Raw genomic sequence first — 15,452 nt, forward strand, 5'->3', positions numbered from 1 at the left:
TCATCCTCCTCTTCCCAACCATTAAATGTTAAATTCTTCAATTCTTGTCATCCCTTTTTTTAGACAATCTACCCATTGTTCTAGTCTCATCTTGCCCCACACTCAACCACATCTTACTTGTTACTCAACTACTCTGTTCTTCTACAAACCACAGGACCATTGCACCTGTTTCCTGTGCCTGGAATGCTCTCTTCTGGTTCTTTGCCTGGTTAACATTTGTCTGTCCTTCAGATCTCAGCTCACTTATCATTTTTTGACTTTCTCAGACTTGGTCTAATCTCTCTAATGTGGGCTCTCGTAACACCACATAGCATTCTTTACAGCACTCATCAGAGTTGCAATTTTATATCCATTTCTGTGATTATTTGATTAATGTCTGTCTCCCTCACTAGACTACAAGCTCATCCCTGTTTCTGTTTCTTCTATTCCTGTTGCTACTGACTAACCTTGCACTGCCCACTTCTCTTCTTCGTGGGTTACCATAGCTTCTACTGACCAATGGCTTCCTCTGTCTCGTAGATGCTGATAATAAGCTTTTCTCTCAATGTCCCCCAATTTCTAGTCTTACTATCAATTGTTGGTTCTCTCTAAATTTTTCACATTCACACTGTATCAGCAAGAGGATCTTATTGGTTTAATTCATATTTATCTCTTTGGCAAAGTTCCAATAGACCAATTCATGGCTCCCTGGCCAACACCCAAATGGACTGCCCATAGGTCAAGGATGTCCTGCATCCACTAGCTGTACCCAGCATGGTAGAGTTGAGAGGTCAGCTTTCCTGAGGGAGTACAATAAGCCAGATGCTTTCTCCATCACAAACTGCTTGCTGAGAGTCGGGGAGGGATCTTCCTTGAGAACTGGGATTGAGTGAAGGGTAGTAACAGAAAACAAATAGGACAATTGGAGCATTCAACATCCTCCTCCTTGGTTGGTGTTCCACTCTACTAAATCTCCATTCCTTGGCATATATTATGAACATGTTTAAGATGTCACTGAAGTCAAGTAGATTTGGGCCTGATGAACAAAGAAAAACTTTTGAAAGACGATCTAAAGTATTTTGAGAGTGATTGAGCCTCATGAAAAATGTCAGATGATTGAATAAAGAAAGTGCCTTTTGGGGACCTGTCTACTTCTGGTTCACCCTTCCTTCTTGGGGGTAACCCTTCAGGCTCCCCACTCAAATTGAAGGGAGTTTACCAGTCCTCCCTTGTGGCAGGCCTCAGACTCTAGACCTTGATGCCCTGCCCCATCCCTCATAACATGAGACTGTCAAAAGCTTGCTCGGCCCTCAACCTCTCAATGCCTCTACTAGAAAAATTTGGTATAACAATGATCCTAACAGCTGGCAGAGATAAATTTTATTAAGCTTAAAGAGAAGAGATGGCCACCATCCATTATCTGAGCAGACACCATTCGTTTCTGCTATTGGGCAGAGCACCATAATGTAGGAGGTAACAGCACAGATTCTAGAACCTAAATACCTAGGTTCAAATTCTGGCTCTGCTACCTACCAACTATGTGAACTTGAGTAAGTTACTTGACTCCTCCTCATGGATAACGGAGGATTATAGCTTCTACCTCAATACAGTTGTGAGGACTAAATAAATTATTAAATGTCAAGTGCTTATAACAGTGGTGACTTTACGTATTTGTGAGCTACAATAATTATTGTTGTTGATATTATTATTGTCCTTTAGAGGTAACCCCATCCAATTAGTGGCCACCTGTTCTACTCGAGACACATTTGGTTATAGGTTGTAGAAATTCAGCTCAAAGTAGCTTAAGTAAGAAAAAGAAATGTATTGGTTCACACAACAGGGACAGTTCACAGGATGGGCTCACTTAGGCATGGCTAGACCCAAGAGTTCCAATGATGTCCTCCAGACTCTTGCTGTTTTGTGCTTTGGCTTTCTTCTGAGTCAACATCATTCTCAAGCAGGTTTTCTCCACACAGTGACAAAGATGTAGCTTGAGGATGATCTCATTCTTACACTTCTTCTTCAGTAGATCTGAATCTGAAAGCCTCTGATAGACCCAGGTTGTGTTCCATCATTGAACCAATAATTAGGGGGATGGAGTATTCCAATTGGCCAGGCCTTGGTCACATGCTACCCTTGTAATAAAGAGGAAAGGTGGGACCAACTCTACCTGAACATCATGGTCCCCTGGAGGAAGGATGCTGAGCAAGAGATGTCCACTGCTCAACTCTTTGTCAAGGCACAATCTGGGGTTATTTCCCCAAGAAGGAATGAGGGGACCCTGATGGACACGTTTACTGAAGTTTTTACCCATTTTCCATCTGGAGAGTTACAGACACCCAGGAGTGATGTTCAAAATATTGAATAACTGGTAAAGCAAGAGCTGCGATCAGTTTGAATGGACGCCTAACCAATAGGAATGGAGGTTGGCTGTAGCAGCACATTCCTGCTGAACAGCAACCTTGCATCAAATGCAAACATTGGACTGATTTCAAGGGGACTTCATGCAATCCTATTCAACCTTCCTTATTGAGCAAACACTCTCTAGTTTGGGCTGGTTTATTCACTTACCTGAGTAGAGGCAGGACTGGAGTAGACTGGTGTCTTCAGAACTCTTTCCACTCTTTCATTCCCTTTGTCGTCTCACGTGTGTGACCTCCCCACTGGAACACACAGTGAGGACAGGGGATAAGTTTTTGAGCTGAAGCACCAATAACCTGGAAATGGCCACATGTACCTGCTTGACCTTCAGGTTGGGTCCAACACTGTCATTTTTCCTGCTTGGGGAAAGCAGAGGCCGTCCTCTTCCCTTCCCTCTATTACTCCACCACCACCAAATGCCTCACAAAACAGTCCTGGTCTCAGCTGGACCTATCTTTGTCCAGGGATGTGCTACTCCTTCAAATTCAGGTTGGGTGAAGCATTCTTTGATTAGAGATTTAGATGCAAGGCAACTTAATAGGCCAGCTCAGCTTGGCTAAAAATCCTCTACCAACAACTGGTATGGTGTGGGGGGTATGTGTGTGTGGTTGTCCCTCCTTGTCACACTCCTTTCTCGTGAGTTAACATTTTTAAAGCATTTAGCACAGAGTTTATACATAATAAGTCCCTAGTAAATGCTAGTTCATCTCCTTCCTTCTTGCTAGACACCCTCTCCACCACCCTGCAGCCTAGCCTGCTTTTCATTGCTAGCAGCACCCAGCAGCACCACCCACCCTGGATCCTACCTTCCAGGCTCAGGGCAGTTCCCGGGCATCAGTGCCCACACCTGCTCACCAGGAGATATTTTCCTGCCCTACTTTGAGCCCCTCCCAGCTAATGGTGCAGGCCTGCAGAAAGACTTAGGAACACTTGCCAAGTCAACCCTATCTTTGTTTCTCTCTTCCTGGTGGGAATTGATAGATTTCATGCCTGTCTCCTTCCAGGGTTGCAGAGAGTACGGCAACTTGCAAAAAACACAAGATACTTCAGACACAGACTGAATGAAATGGGATTCATTATCTATGGCAATGAGGACTCTCCTGTTATTCCCCTGCTCCTTTACATGCCTGCTAAAGTAGCGTGAGTATCCAACGGACTCTCAGAATAACGCCTAAGCCTCAAGGTGGCCTGACGAGATGGTTCATTTGACACTATGAGGCTATTTCAATATAGGCATTGATAATGCACTTTGAACGGGGTGCCGAGGTCAGAATTCACTTGTACAGCTTCTCAGAAGCCACCTTCCAGCCCATCAGCAAGGCCTTTTCGCAGGTCTTATAGGAAGGGAACCAGATGCTAAGCCTTCCATTTTTAAGCTCTGTGAATTTGGGGGAGTCATTTACCTCCCTAGGCCTCAACTGTAAATTCAGGATGGTCCTGCACCTCCTCCTGCCCCAAGATCTTTCTCAGGGAGAGCTTCTGCAGACCACCTCTCTCAACATTTAAGAACAACATTACCAGGCTTTGTGCTCTCTCTCATTGAACTCTCAAGGCCACTCTGGGAGGAAGGCAGCCTCATTTTAAGTGTGAAGAAACTGAAGCTGAGAGCAGTTAAATATCTTGCCCAAAGTCACACAAGTCAAGCAGTAGTAAAACCAAGAAGCAAACCCAAACCTAGGCTCACTCCAAAGCTCATGCTCTTTACACCAAATTTTAATGCCTCTCCTGTAAACCTAATTGGAGTTGTTTTCCATTGATTGCAACTCTGAAATTGAGCATTAATAACAACAGCATAAAGAGAAAAAAATGATTTTTTCTCAGTGTGGTATAGACAATTTTATACATGAGCCATTCTCCAGCCTGCTAGAGACTAATTACCTCTGTGATTAAAAAGAAGTCAATTAAGGAGCAGCCCCAGTGGCCTAGTGGTTAAGTTCAGTGCACTCCGCTTCAACAGCCCGGGTTCAGTTCCAGGGCATGGACCTATACTACTCTGTTAGCAGCTATGCTGTGCTGGCAGCCCACATACTAAAAAATAGAGGAAGATTGGCATGGATGTTAGCTCAGGGCGAACCTTCCTCAGCAAAAACAAAAAAAAGAAGTTAATTAAAATCCTTTCTAAATGTAAAATGTTTATTTGTGTATTTGACCACACACACTGTGGAAAGTGATAGTCAACATATATGTCTGAGATTCTAGAGGTCCTGACACTCCTTTAACGTAACGCCATTGTTTGAACTTTCTGTTTGACTCTCTAACAGTCTGAATAGATTGGCAGAGTATTGGAAGTATAGAAAAGAGGTTCTGGGGCTGTTAGTTGAGAACTCCTGTTGGGCCGAACTGAGTTATAAGTTCCCAAAATATTGATTCTTCAGAGTAAGTTCTTGTGTCATTTCACCACAGCAAAATAACCAGCAGGTAACACACACGAGTTGGTTAGTGCGCCACAGCATTACCACCACTTGGCACTTTGTTCGTGGATCTGGTTCAGGATATCAGTGCCTGGAGTGGCCAAGAAGACAGTGTGCTACAGAAGCGTCACACGGGATCCTACTCTGTGCTAACGGTGGAGAGGGATGATAATAGCAGTTCAAAGTAGCGGGTAACCCAAAACCCTTTACCAGCTTATTTTGGAAGGCACAAAAGAAAACCACGTGTATTCAGAGTGGTTGAGGAAATGGTGTGTTCTGGAAGAAAGATTCCACGCTTAGCTTATGTCTATCTAATATTTTATCGTTAGCTCAGATACAGACACCAAAAATCAACTTGCTTTATTTTTGAGAATATAAAGTGCCCAGTGCTGGGGGGTGGCAGTAGAGAGTGTGCTGGATAGTTCCAACTTTGATGATGGAAGCTGGAATTAGAATCTCAACAGATTGGGACAATGAATCAACCCAATGAGAAGAATCCATGAAGAGTAAAAACAAATGCATTTAAATTCAAGAATTTAACTGTACAATAACAGAATGAGAGAGGGAGACCCCCTGCTCCTTTATATGCCAGGAGTCCTGCCTGGACAACAGCTTGCACAAAAAATGAAAATAGAACTGAGAGGGACCTTCATGTAAAATGTATGTCTATGCTGTAGTGAGATGTTTGAAATGAAAAAGAATTTTGACTCTGCCTCTTCCTAGCTGGGGGATCTTGGGAAAGTTACCTAAACTTCTGAAGCCCTAGTTTACTCATTTTAAAAATGAGATATAGTAAGATCATTGTGAAGATTAAACAAGATGAAGTCTATCAGCATTTGGCACGTTGCCTCTTATATAAGAGCTACTCAGTGTTAGCTGTTCTTATTAATAGTATTAACAATGTATATAAAGAATTTAATGCAGTGCTTCGTGTACTGGAAGTGCTCCATCAGTGTAGCCATTATCACTTCTACTGCTGCAATGATTATTATAGTTAGTTTCAACTAAGTGCAAGATTCAGTCACTATGGTCGCATGGCTCTCCAAATAATTATTACAGTCTTTGGTTAAATTAATGAAAATTGAACTTCCAGGAAAATAGTAGGTAAAGATCCTGCTATACTCAGCATCGATTATGCTATGTTGAACACTGAATGATATGTCAAACTGACTAGTGCCTTCCAATTTAAGATTGTTTTTAAGGAGGAACTAACATTGCTGAATGCTGATTATATGCTAAGTAAGGTTCCTAAACCCAGTGATCACCCACTGAGGATGGAATGCTTAGCCCTAGTTTACAAATGAGGACACTGAAACTCACAAAGCTCAAACTACTTTCTAAGGGTCAGTCAGGTTGTAGAATTCAAAACCAGTTCCGTTTGTCTCCTAAACAAGATCTCTTTTCAATACACAGCACAGCCTCTCAAGCTTTGGTCCACATGGAAAAATGCACATCTTGTTAAAGCAATGCAGAGTATAAGTTTAACACTCTTTAATGTCATCAAAAGGCATCAATCACTGCAATGGAAAAAAACCTCTAATTGTTTGCTTTGTCTAAGGACACTTAGAACAGGTTAGTTACCAAAGGTAGTATCATCAATTGTTGGCCAGAGTTGCTGGCAAGATCTTGCCTGCTGTCTGGCCTTGTTTCCTTCTCTGGTATTTCTTCAATGGAAAGTTTACACTTTTTTTTTTTCCTGTGAGGAAGATCAGCCCTGAGCTAACATCCATGACAATCCTCCTCTTTTTGCTGAGGAAGACCGGCCCTGAGCTAACATCTATTGCCAATCCTCCTCCTTTTTTTTCCTTTTTCTCCCCAAAGCCCCAGTAGATAGTTGTATGTTGTAGTTGCACATCCTTCTAGCTGCTGTATGTGGGATGCAGCCTCAGCATGGCCGGACAAGCGGTGCGTCGGCGTGCGCCTGGGATCCGAACCCAGGCCGCCAATAGCGGGAGCGCGCGCACTTAACCGCTACGCCACGGGGCCGGCCCCTCAATGAAAAGTTTATATGTAGAGAAGCTTTGCAAACAGAGAGTTAATTGTGTAAGCCACTGTATGAGCACTTCTTTCATTTGCTCATTTAAAAACCTTTGATTTTATTGAAGAACTGTGGTTTCTCCACATTTCCACCTACTGTAGAATGAAAAGTTAATCTCCATCAAGTTATCATTTTGAACAAAGTTCTGTTGCAACTCTATCACTGGAAGCTTCTATGGAGTTCAGAATAATGTGATTTTACTCATAAAACACGCACTTAAATAATCAAGAATGTATTGTATTTACTATTTGGTACAGGCTTTACATTTTCCTTCCAAGGTCCCCATCACATGCTTGGAAAGATGGTGGGACACAAGATGCAGTGATGCTGCATGCAACACAATGCTTATGGTTTTTATTATTATTATTATTATTATTATTATTATTCACATAGTTTAGTTTCTTTCATCCTCTGCAAGCTCTAATTTGCTTTGAGGAATGCAACCAAGAGGCTCATTATCTAAAGTGTTCAGGGCAATCATATACATTAACTTAAGGAAGCTAAGTTTAGGAGTGTAAATTTTAAACTCAAAAGTGCTCCAGGGAGGCCTCAGATTAGCCTAATGAATCAACAGTCATATATTTTGCTCTACATTCTTTGGCAAAACTCACTTCCTCTGGTACAAAGAGAAACGTGCGGACAGTGAAAACGGTCTTTTGGGAGTCCTGAAAACTGGCCTGAGATCATGGGTCAGGTGGTTTGTACTCTTGGAATAAAAGCACTTGACTTGTTTCTCAGACAATTATGAGCTCTCATCCTGTGTAGTTCCGTGGGCAGCCTTCCATAGGGTGATCAAGAAAGAGAAAGAACAGCCTCTGTTTTCAAGCTTTCTCAGTTAGAAAGCTTCATCTCCTTGTAACCTTCACAGTCCAAATCAAAGGGAGAATCTTGCCTGGCCTAAGCCAGAGGCCAGAGAGGCTGTGTGTTCAAAAGGTCTTGCAATTTCCATCACTTCGTTTGATAACCTGCGTTCTGCATGAAGCAACCACAAGACAGACAGCTAAACAGTGAGAGGAAGGAATGAACAAGCAGGCTTACTCTCCGTGTCTGGTTCGAGAACTCTCCCTGAGTTATGACTGGAAGATTTCTGTGGTGCTGTCAACTTTCAGCCTAAAATAATACACCAGCAACCTCTTAATGCTAAGAACAGATCTGAGGCATTTACCTCACTTATGGGCAGAGTCACTCAGTAATTAACGTTTCCTTCAGAGAGCAACAGACCTCAAAGGGGGAAAAGATTCACTTGGGGGCACACGCCTTTTTTTCTGACGTGGGCTCTTGGCACAAGAAATTTACAGACTTTGAGAGCTAGATATTCTAGAATCATTACTGAGATTACATTACTGGAAAAGAAAGAGGCTAGAAGTGGTTAAGGGGAAGGAATTATAGCTTTAAAAGATGTTACCCTGGGTCAGCCTGGTGGCTTGGAGGTTGAGTGCGCTTGCTCCGCTACTGGCAGCCTGGGTTCAGATCCCGGGCACACACTGATGCAGTGCTTCTCTGGCCATGCTGAGGCCGCGTCCCACGTACAGCAACTAGAAAGATGTGCAACTATGACATACAACTATCTACTGGGGCTTTGGGAAAGAAAAAAAGGAGGAGGATTGGCAATAGATTTTAGCTCAGAACTGGTCTTCCTCAGCAAAAAGAGGAGGATTAGCAAGGATGTTAGCTCAGGGCTGATCTCCCTAACAAAAAAAAAAGTGTTACCCTGCATCAAAGAGCTTTGTAGTTGTGTGACTTATATCCTACAGGCTGCATCTACCAGCCAGCCTCTGGGTGTGCGCACATTTCTTTCCCTCTCTCTCTCCTGCCCCATTCCCCCTTTAACACAGCCAATGGGTTTATCATCCCTGAACATATTGGATGTGTTCATTCACCCCCAAAATTAAAGAGACCCTTGCTATTCCTATCTCTGGTTTGATGGGAAGTAAAATCTTTGGCCCTGGAGTGAGAATATGGCTTGGAGTTGGATCCTGCAGATCCTCTGATCCTGGTCCTCAAATTATAGTCACTAAGTATAGGCTTCTTGAAATTTCCACAATATATTATTGTTATTAAGTTTTTTAAACATGTAGGTTTGCATTTAATATATATTCTTTTTTTACATAATTGTGTTAGCTGTTTGGTTTTTATTCCTGGGAACCGTGCAGACGAAGGAGTTTCCGTCAATGCAGACTTGTTAAACCAAGAGCACATACATCAGCGTTTTCTGCTCCATGTCAAAGACTCAGTACTTGCAATTGTCTAATGAGTGTGCCAGGCCCCGTAACATTCACACTCACTCATGGGTGCCATCACGTCATTGACTGCCCTACTTCCTTATCGTTGTATTTGACAGAAGTTTAATAACTTCGATCATCTTGCATTTATTGTTATAAAAAAAAGAAAAAGTCAATTAGCTGTATTCCTTTTTTTGCAGCATAATTTTGTCATCTCTCAGTTAACCTCCTTTTTTACCTTTCCCTCAGGGCTTTTGCAAGGCATCTATTAAAGAGAAAAATTGGGGTGGTGGTCGTTGGATTTCCAGCTACTCCCCTTGCAGAGGCTCGGGCTCGGTTTTGTATTTCAGCAGCACATACCCGGGAGCAGTTAGATGCGGTGAGTACGCCACTGGCCAACAGAATCTCCAGTACTGGTACCTTGGATTCTGAGCATGTTCTTTAATTGAACTAGCTTGGACTTCCCTCGGTTTCTCTTGGGTGGTTTATGAAAATAACACCAGTAAAACTCACTGCTAAGAAACAAGGATATGCCAAGAATGTGATCAACCCAGCAGATAGAAAAGAAAATCAGTTTAGTGAAGACTTGAGTCAAGTCAGTGTTCTGATTTTATAGAAAAGTCTAACTGAGTAGCCACTTGTGCTATTTACTTGCTCTAAAATGCAAAAGCTAATCAAATATGCTATTTCAGCATTAACTGCCTGTTTCCTGATATTTTTCATAGCCATCAAATCCATCTTAATAAAATATGACCCAACTAAGCAACATGTTGGAAAACCAATAACAAAGACAGATCTATCGTATCAGCCAGACCTAAATGAGGTGTAAATGATTTAAAAACCACATTTCATTGTCCTTTGATTTCATTCTTTATGTGGATGAGTAATATCAGAGAACTAAGCCATCTCAATCAGTTTGGGGTTGATGGAACTATCTCATAATGTCAATGCAGTTTCACAGACATTATTGTGTGTCTACTATGTGCAAAACCCTGGGGCAAAAAGTTTAAGAGGAGATACTAATCAATAAGCAACTAATGATAATATATGAATATATAATAAATGAATATGTAATTATATGAATATATAATGAATGAACTCATATATAATAACTTCATACATAATAACTCATTCCCACCACTATGCTCCCACAGTTGTCTATATAGGAATCACAAGTGAGAAACTAGACTTAGATGGAGCCAGAGCTCTTGGAAAAGATATAGCTAGCATAGTGTTAAACACAGTAAAAAGGAAAAAGTTTCAAGGAGGGGGAAGATCAAAATGTCCCCAAGAAACTGCAGAAAGTTCAAATGGGGTGAGAGATGAGAAGAAACCATTGGATTAGCAATTAGTAGGAGCATGATATTCCACAGAGAGGATAGTTGTAGGGGAATACAGGGAGCAGAAATAAGAATACAAAGAGTAAAAAAGCAAAGAGCATACTTTGAGCTCAAATTATACACACACATGTCTTTCATCATTATATTCTTAGAACTTAAACTAGTGTATACTACATAGTAGGTACACAATAAAGATTTATTGAATGACATATTAACAACTGAGCTAACTCTAGGTATTGAGATGATGGGTGAACCTTGCTGTTATTGTTTTTTATACCCTTCTATATTGTCCAGATTCTCTAAAATGAATATAAATTTTCAGTACATTAATTTTAACAAATTATTTCTTTTAAATGGAATTAGTTGGTGGTAAAAGAGTAGGCAAGACTTCCAAGAAGTTTTCTTTCCAAGAAGGAAAGAAAAATAGGTTTAGAAAAAGCCCTTGAAAATAAGGGAAGATGAACATGTTTACACTTCAAGGGAAGAAGAGAGTAAAGAGAGGGGCGCTGCAGGTGTGGGAGAGAAGAGGTCATGAGTAGGGAGCAGGACCCCAGAGATGACAGGAGAGGATGGACAGCATAGGTGGATTTGTATTTTTTGTGGTCCAACAGCACTGAGGTACTCATGAGTACCCAATTCTGCAGATACCAGACCTTGTGATTCTCATCACAAGTTCTTAATTCCTATGGAGTATCTAGTTTGGAAGAAGCACTGAGACATCTCCTAGACAGATGCCTCTAAACTTTTGAGATCATGAACCCACAGCAATAAAAAACTTTTGACAGGTTCCCTAATATACACATAAAAGAAAGTGAAAAATGACCCCTTGAACAGCCAGGGCATTGAGTAGTAACTGAACATAAATAATGCTCACAGAAAATAAACAATATTAGACAAGTCCATTCATATTTGGAACAAGACAGAAACGAGGCCAAATGTCCCTTTACTAACAGGAGTGATAGCTACTCCTTTACCAATGACAGCTCTCGCCTTGCCTTAATCCTCTTGCCTTCCAGATGAGAATTCTACATATAGCCAATTACTGAATTTCTCCCACTTCTTGACAGCATCCAACCTAGTACTGGTGCCTGCTTCCTTAGAGTCATCTCAGGCACAAGTCCAAATGCCATAAGTTGCCCTTCCCAACTTCCTGTTACTAAGAGGCTCCATGGTTCTTCTAGAGTGCTCTCTTCCCTGCTTCAACAAGCTAACTTTCTTTGAGTACAGGTGTGTTCTGGGTAGTCTTTGATCAGTGGGCTTCAACATAAATCCATTTATAAATTATATATGCATTACCAGTATATCATGTACATTATAAAATAAACATCAAAAGAGAAGTTAAAAAGGTTGAGATTAAAATGAATAGAAATTCTCTGTTTTCCTCCCACATCCTCCATGAATTATCATGCACATCCCACAAATGTGCAGTTATGCCACTTTGAAAACCACTGAGCTACTCCATCCCCCATCTTCAGCAAAGAGCAATAGATACTATCCCAAATTGATGTTATTTAAAGGAGAACTTTTGTTACCTTTTCTTAGTACTTAGATTTGTTGTAAAAAAATTAGAAAATACAGAGAAGTAAAAAGAACACTTTAATCACTCATAATCCTATCACCCAGGAATAAACTACTCTTAACATGCTGGTGGATATCTTAACTGATGTCAATTTGAAAAACTTCCCAAAGGGGAAATTCCATGAGCTCCACTAGTCTTGATTCTAATGTGAACAACTCTCACTTTACCTTTTTCAAAACATTAGACTCTGCTATCATCTTCCTCCTCATTTGACAGGCTAGGAAAAACAGGCCCAAAAAAGTTAAAAACACATGCCCAATGCCATAGGATTAGTGATACACTAGAAATAAGAATTACATATTGTATATTCGGGATCACAGTTGTTTCATCTGTAAAATTGGGGATACATTTACCTGCCTGAATTAAGACAATTGAAACAGATTAGTGCTTGGTCCCTTGTAGTTTTAATTTCTATTATTCTATGGAACACAGAGATGAGTATTTAAAAGCTGGGTAAGGGAAGAGTGAAGCGTGGGAGGAGAGAGGAGGATGCTAATTAGCTCCCACAACGCTGCCATTTTGGTTTTGGCCAGGTTGATTTGCTGTGTCTTGAAATCATAACCAACGGGTAATCTGCAACCTTATCTTTTTCTTCCACAAGGTTATATGAGTCATTAAACTTTAAAGTAAAGGCTTAAAGGGTAAGCATGGGTTAGATGCTTTTATTCCTCTCCTCACACCCCAAATATAAATTTAAACATTCATAATGTGGAGTTAGACTATTAAAGAATATGAAATAGCATCTAACATTAGCATCTAATGTTCCTCCAAGGCTGGCTTATAAACCACACCTTAATGATTTCGATCTTTCTCCTTTTCTTTAAAATCAAAGAAGCTAGCAAAAGAAGACTGTGGCTCTCTGTGAGGCTCTAGAGAACAGATCCACCTAGGGGTTTAAAGATAACTGATGGAAGGCAATCTCTTTGCAGGTTTTGGAAGCTCTGGATGAGATGGGTGATCTCCTACAACTGAAATATTCCCGGCACAGGAAGTCAGCACGCCCTGAACTCTATGATGAGACAAGCTTTGAACTTGACGATTAAGTGTCCTGGTCCTGAATGGAACCTAAAGATTTTGCCAGAAAGACTTCCCTCTTTGCCTCAGAAGGAATATAAATGGATTTCTCCCCCTTTCTAAAGATAATTTTGGTTTCCGCACCAGCTTCATTGAACTCAGGAAGATGTCGTTGCGTTTTCAATGTCTCCAACTCAGGACCGTGTAGACAAAAAGATGGCTCCAGATTTTAAGTTTCCCCTCTCCCAAGTATCCTACTAGAAATACACACACACACTTCTAAGAATATTTTTAATGGCAATGAGCCTGTGTTTTAGCTGCTACTGTGCAGCCTCTTTGGTCCAGGCCCTTTCAGGAGTTCCAACCAAATGAAAGGGTTTTGATTGCTTATTCAGTAGATCTCACGATGTGTTTACAGATTTCATCTGCAGACATGGCAAGAGTGGTGGGCAGTAGCTGACCTCCTTGTTCCACCCATGAAAGCACTAGCTAGAACTCATCCGCATCATGCGAAGTTCCAGGCAGGAGGGTAAAGAAATGTTGCTTCCACCATTTGCCACATTTGGACTTTTTCCAAGGACCAGTGTCAAAAGCCATAGTTAATGTTTTGAGGGAGACAGCAGAACTGGCCAGCAGTGACTAGAGACGTCTTTGAAGGAAACTTTCCTTTTTCTCTTGCTGGTCTCTTACAGTTTTACAGCTGAGCTTTTGAGGATTGGAAAATTCAAGACGTTTGTTTCATAAGCAAGAGGGCAGAAAGCAAGCACAAGCCAATTTTAGGCCTCGACTAAAATTGTAAAGTTATAACAATTTGAATGTTGTTGGTGCCATAAAGAGTGAATGTTTAACATGCATAGCCTTTATTACTTCATGGAATGAATTGTCATCTTCTTATTGAATTTTGAGTAAATGGTAAGATTCAATTTCATTTAGAGTTGACTCCCAAGACTAAACTTGAAGAATGTACTGATTCAAAAACAACATTTAAAAGCAAATTCTATTCAACTTTTTCAAGACTGACACCTCCATTCATGGCTATTAAACGGTACTGTCATCTGGCAATGCACTCCAATTTGGTGCAAAGTGGGCTTGCACACTATTAGACAACTAACTGTAATTTACTTGTGTTCTCTGTCTCTCTGTCTCTCTCTGTCTCTGTCTCTCTGTCTCTCTAAATGTGAACACAGACTTCTCTGAATAGTACTGTTTTGCTAATTGGATCTAGTTGGTATGGAAAAAGCTGGTGGAAAACCTTATCTTTAACAAGTTCCCAGATGATGCCCAGATTTGGAAACTCCAAAGAGCAGTGGTGACCTTTTAGCAAAGCTTTTGTAATAGTTTGAATGAGTTACAGAACATTCCACTCCACCAAATGAAACTAGAAACAAATCACTTCAAGAGAAGGTTGACTTGGTGTGACACAGATGGACCCAAGCTTTCATGCTGTGCACCGAGAGAGAAACTCAACCCGAAGCACCAGTGTTGGATGGAGTAATATGTCCTGCTGCTCAGAGCTTATTAAAGGATAAAAGTGATCAGTGTGGACAGCTTTCTTCAGGAAAATTATAAGCCCTAGTGGGTATATCATTTTAAACTGGATCACAATGATAAAGTTCTTCATGAGCTTTTGTAAGGAATACTACTAGCGGAAGAGGCGAGGAAGTGGGTTCTGAAAATGCAGCTGCCGCATCCAATGACTGATTTTGATAACTAAATTCCAACTCTCCTCAATGATGCGAAGAGGTGCAGCATTACTTGTGCAAAAGAATATATGTTGTATAAATGTGCAGAGAAAAGGAAGACACATAGGTCTTTTCTCTTGGAAATATGCATTTAAATGAAATTGATCCTAGTTAATTGTCCAAAATGCATGAAGGCCTTCAGTCCTATAAAAGAAACAGGAGAAAAAGAAGACAGGGGAACATCTGAGCAAGCAATAAACATCCCCTTCCATTCTGAATGTCTGTGATCTTCACACATACCTTCACATCCATTGTTTGAGTTTTAAACCTCTAGAGGGATGTCTTCATGAGCAGGAATGTCTACCATTATTACTTTTATAAAAGAGCTTGAGTCTAACTTGTGATAGGAAATTAATTACTTACCTACTTGGCATGGGAGGCAGGGAGGAGGTTAATCCCTTTTCATTAAGATCCAAGAGTCCTGGGGCAACTTATTACATTCTCGAGTACAAGATAAAAGACCTATCTCTGTCAGAGTCTATGTTGAACACACACATATGAGAACAACTGTAATCCAAGTGGAATGTTTCCTGAGCACATTAGGAGGGACCTAGGTCCCTTGGGCTGGTAAAATAAGAGTATATGTCATACAGAATGAGGTTGGTTAAAAGGATAATTGTGAATACTGACAATTTTTAATTTTTATAAGAAAAAGTCTTCTACTGCTAAGTTAGTAAGACCATGATTTCAATTCAATAGGGATTAC

General features: G+C 40.8%; 1 protein-coding gene across 1 annotated transcript in view; it reads left to right on the top strand.

The window, feature by feature from the left end:
- Window positions 1-15,452, top strand: part of SPTLC3 (serine palmitoyltransferase long chain base subunit 3) — a 156,735-nt gene that overhangs the window by 139,871 nt on the left and 1,412 nt on the right. The window contains exons 10-12 of the mRNA XM_004433748.3: window positions 3,405-3,540; window positions 9,321-9,450; window positions 12,920-15,452. The exon at window positions 12,920-15,452 is cut by the window's right edge and continues 1,412 nt beyond it. Of these exons, the coding sequence (XP_004433805.1) occupies window positions 3,405-3,540; window positions 9,321-9,450; window positions 12,920-13,033 (380 nt within the window). The 3' untranslated portion in view covers window positions 13,034-15,452. The remainder of the gene's footprint in view (window positions 1-3,404; window positions 3,541-9,320; window positions 9,451-12,919) is intronic.

The sequence above is a fragment of the Ceratotherium simum genome, chromosome 21, assembly GCF_057802395.1.
Source record: "Ceratotherium simum simum isolate JZ-2026a chromosome 21, ASM5780239v1, whole genome shotgun sequence".
In the NCBI taxonomy this organism is placed as follows: Eukaryota; Metazoa; Chordata; class Mammalia; order Perissodactyla; family Rhinocerotidae; genus Ceratotherium; species Ceratotherium simum.